The 11,063-nt window shown below is 48.0% G+C and overlaps 1 protein-coding gene across 1 annotated transcript in view; it reads right to left on the bottom strand.

Annotated features, from left to right (window-relative positions):
• Positions 1–323: 323 nt before the first annotated feature.
• LOC129863804 (LHFPL tetraspan subfamily member 2a protein) overlaps positions 324–11,063 on the bottom strand; it is a 61,384-nt gene continuing 50,644 nt past the window's right edge. The window contains exons 3-4 of the mRNA XM_055936069.1: positions 9,674–10,666; positions 324–1,859 (exon numbers count right to left, since the gene is read on the bottom strand). Coding sequence (XP_055792044.1) covers positions 1,603–1,859; positions 9,674–10,094 — 678 coding nt within the window. The 5' untranslated portion in view covers positions 10,095–10,666 and the 3' untranslated portion in view covers positions 324–1,602. The remainder of the gene's footprint in view (positions 1,860–9,673; positions 10,667–11,063) is intronic.

The following is an 11,063-nucleotide window of genomic DNA, read 5'->3' as shown; positions in this document are numbered from 1 at the left end:
AAACGCTGCCCAATCTGGAAGTCATCAACTGCTCTGTCTGTGTGTGTGTGTGTGTGTGTGTGTGTGTGTGTGTGTGTGTGTGTGTGTGTGTGTGTGTGTGTGTGTGTGTGTGTGCGTGCGGGGTGACTCATGCACATACACACTGGCGGTCTGGAGTGTGGTGAGGGGTAGGTTAGAGCTGGCGATAGTGAGTGAAGACTCTCACCACTTCTTTCCCTCCCTCCCTCCCTCCCTCCCTCCCTCCCTCCACACATTACATTAGAGAGAGCCCCACAGTAATGAACTTTGCTGGAGAAAAACTCATACCCAGAACACCTTTTCTTTTTCTTTCTGTTTTTATTGGTTTGGCAGAGAGACAGACTGAGGAGCTGTGAAAGTGGGATGAGCATACAACAACACACGTTTCAACAGTTTCTCTCCAGCGCTGTGGCTGGTGTTGCAGGAGTAACAGTCCTCCCCTGGTGTTGCAGGAATAACAGTCCTCCCCTGGTGTTGCCGGAATAACAGTCCTCCCTTGGTGTCGCAGGAATAAGTGTCCTCCCTGAAACAAGACACTCATATGAATACTTGTGTGTTGTTGTCCAAGTCTTTGTCCATAGATTATAGGGAGTCGACTGAGGAGGACCTCAACGAGAGCAGGCTAGGGTCATCAGAGATGGGGGGGGGGGTCCAGGCAAAATCATCTCAATATTTGAAAAAAAACACCAAGCACAGTCTCTCACACACGATAACAAACACACACACACACACACACACACACACACACACAAACACACCACAGCTCTCTCTTAGCAAGCTCATGCAGTCCGTGTGAACCATGGCTGGTGTAGCTGTCCCATCAATACATTTCAAGGGTCCAAGAAGACATACATTGGTCATTTCAATTGACAGTACATTCTGTAAGCTTTAAGGACATCATGATTCCATGCTAAACTAAGGCCATGTCTGAGAGTAGTTTACTGGTTCCCTTGTAGAGTTACTCACACCTGGCTTAAGTTGGCGCTGGTAGAAGTTCTCTCTAACCGCTGGTCCAGGGTCAGATATGATTTGATCCTCCCCATTAGGTTCAGGTTATGATTTGGGGTTGGGAAATCTGATCCTAGATCTGTGGCCAGGGGCAACTTCTATCTGGAATTTTAAGTTATTACAGAAGACTAGCACCAGGTAGGCGGATCTTCAGGTAGTGACATAATCACGCCAGGATTCAAGGCGAGAGTGACATCATTTAAAACACAGCCTGAACAGAGCTGAGAGGACCATCATTCTCAGATCATCATCACTATGTACAGTATATGCACACTTATTTACAATACAAACTTACTGGTGTCAGGGTAGCTGGTACTGGCACACATTACAAATAATAACACAGAACACAGACAGCACCTCTGGTGGCGGAGAGAGGAAATACACTGAAACACACGTTTGTGAAAAGCTTGGCACTGTAGATTTCTCCCAGATCAACAATAACAACAATACAGGGTCAAAGGTCAGAGAGTCAGTCTTAGTGGTAAACAATAGGGGGGGGGGGGCTCCATTTGATTGACAGCTGGGCCCCAGAGTGGCGACGAGGGGGGTAGGACATGACATTCCTCCCCGTCAGCCTCAGAGCAGGCAGATAAGGCTCTTGCCCTCCTCAATCTCCTCCTGCACCTTGTCTGAGGACGTGGCAATCTCGGCCTGGGCGGAGAACACAGCACAGACGAAGGTGAGCACGGTGCCCCCCATGGCTGTGTAGAAGGCCCAGCCCATGGTGCACAGCCCCGACCGGTAGGGAGCCGCGTCCTGACCACAGTACAGCTGCACCTTGTCTGAACCCCAGCCTGCAGGGTATAGCATCAGACCCAGGATCAGAAACAGACCTGGACCAGAGAGAGAGCCAGCGTTAGTTCATCAGTAACAATATAAAGCATTAAATAGACCTAGAACTAGCAAACATATGTGTGTGACTGATTAAATGTGTGCTTTAAATGTAGCTGCAGAGAAGCGTGGAATGACAACAGCACATTCTCCAAAGTCCATCCACAGAACAGCTAACAGCTACATTCTCTGGTATCAAAACACTTCCTGTTTCAATAACACGTTAGCATTCTGATTTCCCGTTGGTCAAAAATATATATATACTGGGCTAAAATGATTTCCTTCACCATCCCTTTCAGATGGGACTCCTACTCCATTCTAACAGTACACCTGGCCAGTGTCAACTCTCATTGCAACAAAAAGGCCTGATGCCCATCTTTCCCCAAACATGCCCCCCGCATCGCGACCCTGAGGTTACAGCACAATGTAACCCTGGAGTTATGGCACAATATGACCCTGCTGTCTGCTCTGGTTCCCCGGGGGGGGGGGTATGTTTGGGTTTACAGCAGGAACAACAGGAAAAGGTAGCCAGAGGGGTTTCCTCCCGCCAAGTCACAGAAGTGACCGACCGACTAACCCTGTCTCAGATTCCTGTATCTCTCGCTGCTGGAGGATGGAGCCACTTCCTGTGGGGGCGGGACCTACTTCTAACACCACACCGATTCGGTTACAATACCCCTGCACTGTACAATATTCCACTGTTAACAGAACATGGATTCTGTTACAACACCCCTGTACAACACCAGAACCTAGAGGAGAGCCTAAGAGAAGCCTGGTCTGAAGTAGCAGTTGAAACGTTTGCCCAAATCCCACACTTGACCGGTGAAGTTGAGACAGTGCAGGCCCCTGTAGTGTCTTGTGTTCAATATCTCTGTATCCTAGCGCAGACCATCTCCATACTCCAGAATGACGTTGTAGGAAAAGACAGTGATCCTGTTACTGGCTCCCCGGCTTTGACACACACCAGGAGATGTTCCGTCACGCTGTTGGCAGCTGGGACTGGAACTACAATATCAGAAGTCTACTACTGGAAGTCTACTACTAGAAGTCTACTACTGGGAGTCTACTACTGGGAGTCTACTACTGGGAGTCTACTACTGGGAGTCTACTACTGGGAGTCTACTACTGGGAGTCTACTACTGGGAGTCTACTACTGGGAGTCTACTACTAGAAGTCTACTACTGGGAGTCTACTACTGGGAGTCTACTACTGGGAGTCTACTACTGGGAGTCTACTACTGGGAGTCTACTACTGGGAGTCTACTACTAGAAGTCTACTACTGGGAGTCTACTACTGGGAGTCTACTACTGGGAGTCTACTACTGGGAATCTACTACTGGGAGTCTACTACTGGGAGTCTACTACTGGGAGTCTACTACTTGGAGTCTACTACTAGAAGTCTACTACTGGAAGTCTACTACTAGGAGTCTACTACTGGGAGTCTACTACTGGGAGTCTACTACTGGGAGTCTACTACTGGGAGTCTACTACCGGGAGTCTACTACCGGGAGTCTACTACCGGAAGTCTACTACCGGAAGTCTACTACCGGAAGTCTACTACCGGAAGTCTACTACCGGAAGTCTACTACCGGAAGTCTACTACCGGAAGTCTACTACCGGAAGTCTACTACCGGAAGTCTACTACCGGAAGTCTACTACCGGAAGTCTACTACCGGAAGTCTACTACTGGAAGTCTACTACTGGAAGTCTACTACTGGGAGCTTTGTTAATAGAACTGCAATAGTAATGCTGGATGTCCACTCGAGTCTAGATTGGGAACGATGTAACTACGATATGTCTACAGGCACATATCACTACCGTACGGCCACTAGTGCAGAGATTTTAAGACTTGTCCTGCATGCCTCTTCTGCTCCTCTCCCTTCCCTACCGTGGGAGTGGATCACTCAGGCAGCCTGAGGGTTCTGCAGCCGTCTGCATCTCAGTAGGAAACAGTTAGAATAATACGATTAAAATGAAAGGCCAGAGAGAGAGTGATGGAGAGAGAAGGGTATGGAGAGAGATAAAAAGAGAGAGGGGCCATAAATGGACCTCTATATCAGACCAGCACTCTAAGCCTCCTTCTCTGCCTCACTCCCTCCCTCTGTCTGCCCCAGTCACTCGCTTCGCCAGGAGATGAAAAAAAGTGCATTGCCGACACCAGCTTTCCTCTGTCTCTCTTTCTCCATCTCCCTCAGAGCAGACCGAAATCGTATTAAATGCGGAAATGAAAAGTAGGTCATAAATTGCTTCCACATGTTGCTGCGTTGCCTTGACAGCCAGAGCAGCTCTGGTGACGGACTGGAGGTATGGTTTCAATTCTACTACCCCCTAACCCCACACTACCCCCCTAACCCCACACTACCCCCCCCTAACCCCACACTACCCCCCCTAACCCCACACTACCCCCCTAACCCCACACTACCCCCCTAACCCCACACTACCCCCCCTACCCCCACACTACCCCACACTACCCCACACTACCCCACACTACCCCCACACTACCCCCTAACCCCACACTACCCCCCCTAACCTCACACTACCCCCCTACCCCCACACTACCCCCTAACCCCACACTACCCCCCCTAACCCCACACTACCCCCCCTAACCCCACACTACCCCCCCTAACCCCACACTACCCCCCCTAACCCCACACTACCCCCCCTAACCCCACACTACCCCCACACTACCCCCACACTACCCCCCTAACCCCACACTACCCCCCTAACCCCACACTACCCCCCTAACCCCACACTACCCCCCTAACCCCACACTACCCCCCTAACCCCACACTACCCCCCTACCCCCAACCCCACACTACCCCCCTAACCCCACACTACCCCCCTAACCCCACACTACCCCCACACTACCCCCTAACCCCACACTACCCCCCTAAGGGAGAGATGCAAGAGTTTGTGTAGTCTTTCTCATATTTCTTGCCTCTCCACACATTTAACTCTCCACAGATATTAGAGTGTAGCTTTCCAGGAAAAAGGGAAGAAAAGGGAGAGAGGGAAGGAGGAGTTCGGGACTCTTACTGGAAACTTCCAGGCTGCTGTGATTGCCAGGTAGAACTGTGAGCCAAGAGTGTGAAGAGCTGGGTCTCCTCACTCTCCTAAAGACACTCTCTTCAATAACTACACTGACTTTACTCATCCGCTGCTCCTCGGGAACCTTCGTCAGCTGAATCAGGTGTCTTAGAGCAGTGCTGGATCAAAAGCCTGCATACCTAGTATCCCCTGCAGGAGGACGGTTGGCCACCGTTGCCTGCTAGAGTTAAGAAAATGGTTTCAGCAGTTAGACATGTGTTTTTTCTGTGGGAAACCTGGGGGAGTTTTGTGTTTCTCTGTGTTTTCGCTCCACTGCTCCACTGAGGACTGTAGTGTAATAGGAGAACAGGCAATAATAGGGACAGATATGATATCCTGATTCTTTCCACACAGTCATACTAGAGCTGTTACTGTTCCGTTGGTAGGAAGGCCTGATTCAGGATTACAGTCATATGCACCGTGACCGTCAACCGGACCTTCCATTCATGTCTATCAGCCTTTATCTACAACACACTTCCTTTCACCTGACTCTCCCCCTCTATCTCGTTCCCCCTCCCTCTCGCTTCCTCTCGCCCACACGTCTGTTGTAAACTCGCTCTCTATCTCCCTCCCCCTCCCCCTCCCCCTCTCTTCCTCGCACCCAAACAGCTCTTTTGTAAACACTGCTCGTGATCGATCGACATCTCAGACATTTGATTGGGTAATGAGATTTAAGTTCCAGCCAGTCCGGGCCAGTATTGTACTTTGGCTTTCTCTGTTTGCTCAACAGTAGAAACATCTAGACTAGTCGTCATGATCAGCCTGTTCCAATACAGTCATTATCATCTGACCTGAAACAGTCAGTCACACTGTACCATGTTGTATTTCCTCGTTCGTTTACAAGGGGTCAACGTCACAATTCCCATCAGCCATCACTCAGACCAACCCAGGTCAAAGGTCACCTGTGTGACAGTACTATACCGTTGAAAGTATTTCTTAGAATTAAAACTTTTAAAACTTTTTAAGCAAATACCTGCAGTCAACTTGTGCAATACGTTAGGAGATAAAGAAGATCACGTTCCTCATTTCACTGGATTTCCCCAAGTCACATGGTGTTTGTTTACAAGCACACAACTACAGGAGCCTTGTGAGTCCCTCACTGTAGTGCAGCACACGCCAAGTGATCTAGTTATAGTGTGGAATTCACAACTAAATGTTTACCAGCTAGATATTTTATAACTATTAAGTGAACTGTCTAAAATGTGCTACATGCTCTGCATTTGTGCATTTGGTTTCCTAATTTAGTAGCTAGTTAGTTAGCTATCTAGCTAAATGGTTAGCTTCTTCCAAAATCAAGCTTCGCTAGGTAACGGCAGAGAATCCCCTCCTGGATCAATAACTTTGCTGTCTAATATTTGTTTTCTGCGTGCAGCAAACTGCGAGTAGCATTTTCCTGTTACTTGTATACCTTTATGAGCTGGGATGTCTGTCCTGCAAGGACTTTCATTTTTGCTAGCATTGCTAACCTTCGAAATACAGAGGATCAGTGGGGTTTGAAAATAGCGCCCCCTTGTGTTCAGTGCCAGTATTACTGAACATCCCGTTATGGAACAAGGTCGGTATGAAGGTCTGACAATCTCGGCCAAGCCTTTCTAGTTATGTTGCATCTCCAATAGATTTCGATCAGAGACACACAACCTTCCCAGGATGACATCAGTGTGTGTGTAAATGAGGTGAGTAGAGTCAGGACCAGTCTAGTGACTCCAGGTGGGATGACGTGACCACCGCTGGCTACACAACCACAATCTCACAATCTGAGGTCAAGCCTTTCATCAAAAAACATCTGCCACCTGATCCCAGTCTTAGTCACATTACGGTACGGTCGGTCTGCACACTTAGTGGAAATAATGATTGGAGGAAAGTCAAACTGGTGGAAAGGAGAGACAGAGAGAGAGATATATATAGAGAGAGTGAGAGAGAGAGATACAGAGAGAGAGATACAGAGAGAGAGATATACAGAGAGAGATATACAGAGAGAGAGAGATATGTCTATATATATAGAGAGAGATATATCTATATATATATAGAGAGAGAGAGAGATATACAGAGAGGGATATACAGAGAGAGAGAGATATCTCTCTATATATAGAGAGAGAGATATACAGAGAGAGAGAGATAGATACAGAGAGAGATATACAGAGAGAGAGATATCTATATATATAGAGACAGAGATATACAGAGAGAGATATACAGAGAGAGATATATCTATATATATATATAGAGAGAGATATACAGAGAGAGATATACAGAGAGAGATATATCTATATATATATATAGAGAGAGAGATATACAGAGAGAGAGAGAGAGAGAAGTCAAACTGGTGGAAAGGAGAGACAGAGATATATATATATATATATATAGAGAGAGTGAGAGAGAGAGATACAGAGATATCCAGAGAGAGATACAGAGATAGAGATACAGAGATATTGAGAGAGAGAGATACAGAGAGAGACAGAGAGAGAGAGATACAGAGAGATATATATACAGAGAGAGAAAGAGAGAGAGAGATAATGAGAGAGAGATACAGAGAGATACACAGAGAGAGATATATATACAGAGAGAGAGAGAGAGATATACACAGAGAGAGAGAGAGAGATATACACAGAGAGAGAGAGACGATAAAGTGATATCACAGAATGCTGGCTGGCTGAGAAATTACAGAGTTTTCCATCCCTCTGGTCTAAAACACATGTGGAGGTATCACTGTCAATAGGAAAGACATCTGAAGGAAAAACACCAACAGAAAAACACCATCTTCCACAGCCACGTCAACACAGACCGACTGCTTGATATGGTGTTGCTGTGTGTTTTGGTCCTTATCTCTTCCTGTAGCCAGGGCATTAAAGGAAAAATCCACCCAAAACCACCTATAATTTACAGTGTTAAATAACACTAACATGTGATAACAATATTTTCGGTGAATATATGTTTCATTTTGTCGTTATAATAATAAGGTTTGTAGCAACATGTTAAAATCATTGGGGAACTCTGTTGCAGCTCAAAACCCACAATGCAATGCTCTCTCTATGGGCTATCTAGCGCGGTAGAACACTTAGCTACACACAATAATACCAAAGACAACATCAACATGTGAAGTAGCTAGTTGGCTGTAAAATCCCCTAAACAAACTGTACTATCAATTTAGCAGTCTACAATCTCACCATGTTCAACCTGCAGACCGAATGGGGTGTTACGTTCACAACGACCATGCAATGGCACTATGTAATGCACCCTGGACTGTCGAGGCAGACAAATAGGAGAAATGTAGTGGACCCTCTGCTTAATTACACATTTCTCAATGTAGGAGTATCGCAAAAATATGATCAATGGCTCATTCGAGAGAAGATGACATTGGCCAGTATTGAAATCTGACATGTATGATGGACGTTTTCCTAAACTAAAGGCTGTATTTCCTTTTCACTTCCAGTGTAGTGAGCAATTCTAGCTCACACTGGCTGTATTTCTACCTGCTTGAACAGCAATAACTCAGATACACATGAAAACATGAAATGACCCCGGGAATCGATAGAACATCACTCAGAGATGCACAAAAACAATATAACCTTCAAAATGGATTCATCTTTCCTTTGTGTTAATGACCTATAGTCAACTCAGACAGCGGGCTGAGGGCTGGGGGCATGAAGGAAACGTCTCCCTGTTATTTCTGGTTTTCCCCATCGCCCCCTTTCCTCTTCCTTATCCTCTTCCTCCCAAGCGACCCACAGACCCATGACGAGCAGCTCTGCTTTTCTAATCAGTCCAGCTGTGGAAGTCCTCTGACTACGGCTCAATAACAACTATTTGACACTTTCACGAGGTCTGAATGTGGGCTACATTGTTAGGTGGTAACCGTCCACCGGTGTAGCAATCAGCTCAATTAATTTCGTGCCAGATTGTTGTCATCATACCCAAATTCTAACCTTAACAAATAGTGGGGAAACGACATCAAATTGATCTTACAGTAGTGTCTGTAGGGCGACTTCACCCTGACCTACTCGGTCCCCTGTCATCACACCGTCCCTGACCGTCTAAGGAACAAGTACAGAGGAGGATAGGAGAGAGGGATGAACGCTCAGAGAGATCCAGTCGGAATGACCTCACTCTCTCCTATGACTGCCTCCCATAATTCACCGCAGCAGGTCACAGTGACTCCGAGATTCATACAGATACAAACACACACACACACACAGGTCACATGACGTCACCCCCAGCTAACTCAAGATGACAAATATTTGGTTTTGTCGCTCATGGCAACGACCTCAAGAGGGGTTCGGTTGCTGTGGTTCCCGGATACCCGGATACCCGACCTATAGGGTTAATGGTCACCTAGAGCACACAGAGAGCCAGCTGGGAGTAATAGTTAATACACTCTCGGGGGCCTGTGTGTGTGTGTGTGTACGCGTGGGTGTGTGTGTGTGGTCAGCGGGGTCTGATTGCTCTAGTAAATGTTTCAACTCTGAAGGTTAGAGACGGGGACAGCAGCACTAAAGGTTAAATAGATGGGGCTGAATGTTGGCTGGTCAAACGGCACCCACCCCTTCACAAGCCCCTCTCTCCCTACATTCCAGGGGTTCAACAGTCAGCCAGCTGTGTCTAACTACTACACTGCCCAGTGATAACTACAACCAACCCACAGACAATGCAGCCCCTCACACAGCAACACTGGAACAAGAGGGCCTGTGCGTTTGCTGTGTGAGGTGCATGTCAATAAGTGTCTCCCTCCGTCTCACCTGCGATGGCCTGCAGCAGTCCACACACGTTGAAGATGCTCTTCTTCATGATGCTCTGGAAGCACATGGTGAAGACGGAGATGAAGGCCACGGCACACAGCAGCAGGATCCCCGCCGCCAGGAAGATGGACGCCGCCTGCCAGAACCCGCTGGCAATCTCCCCAAAGTGCACGGCGTACGGCCCGCACAGCACGCCGCGCTGCAGGTGGGGCAGCTTGATGCAGCGGCCGTAGATGCCCAGGGTGGGCCGGTAGGCCTCGCCGGCTGCAGTGGCGCCGTGAGGGCCGAAGACGGCGTCCGGTGTCCGGGGGAAGCCCACCAGCCAATCGGTGCTCATGAAGGCGATGAGCTCGCCGAAGGCGACCACGATGCTGAGTAGAGTCCACAGCATGGAGCGACAGGTCACGATCACGTGACACATGGTGGTGGGGACGTTTGCAGTGCTTCTGAAGTGTTCCTGGTGTTGTCTGTTCAGTTAAGTTCGATGGGGTTGGTTCCGGGAGAGGTGGACTGTCATCCAGGAGTCACACAGGTGGGGTCAAAGGTGAAGGTTCAATTCTTCAGGGGTCTTCAGGAAGAGGGAAAAGGGTGGAGGGAGATAGTAAAGAATGGGTTCCTGTTGTGACAGAGGTGTGGGAGAGAGTGAACAGTTCCAACACAGGGAAAGGAGGAAGGAGGAGGAGGGCGGAAGAGGCTGGTTTGGAGGCAGGGCCTGAGGTCAATGATTCACAGTGGCCCTCTCTTTCTCTGCTCTTATCTCCTCCTGCTGTTGTTCTTGTTCCTTCTTTCTGCTCTGTCACTCCATCTTTTCTTTCCGTCCTTCCCACTGTCTTACTCACCCGCTTTCACTTGCTCTCTCTCTGTCTTGTGCGTAGCGTGTAAACAGTATCACTTTCGTCTTTTTCTCTCTCTCGTTCTCTCTCTTATGGACTCTACATCGTAGTGAAGGAGTGTCTCCAGGGCCAGCCAGCTGTCTTCTCACCAACTACACACCTAGAGAGAGAGAGAGAGAGAGGGAGAGAGAGAGAGAGAGAGAGAGAGGGAGAGCAAGAGAAGGGAAAAGAACGTGAGGACGTGATCATAATTTATGACAGACCATGGTAAAACTTATAGCTGTGACAAGCTGTATTAACAATGTGTTGTGTTTACCCCCTCCCGACTCGCATAAAATGTAACTTTAATCAGAAAACACAAAACGTTGTCATTGACCAACGCAGCAGTTTTAAACAACCACCCATACTCCAAGACATGTTGTGTCAAACACAAGGCCTGCGCAACGATTTGGGTTGTCAATTCACTTTGGCCCGCTCCCATACAGCCCGCGAGGCGCTGCACTACAAGTCACAGCAAGCGCTGCCAACGTGCTGCACGCCAAACGGCAGTGTATTGC

Source organism: Salvelinus fontinalis, chromosome 10, assembly GCF_029448725.1.
Source record: "Salvelinus fontinalis isolate EN_2023a chromosome 10, ASM2944872v1, whole genome shotgun sequence".
NCBI classification, from domain to species: Eukaryota; Metazoa; Chordata; class Actinopteri; order Salmoniformes; family Salmonidae; genus Salvelinus; species Salvelinus fontinalis.
Note: the sequence above shows the minus strand (reverse complement) of the source record. Positions and strands in the feature narration are given on the sequence as shown.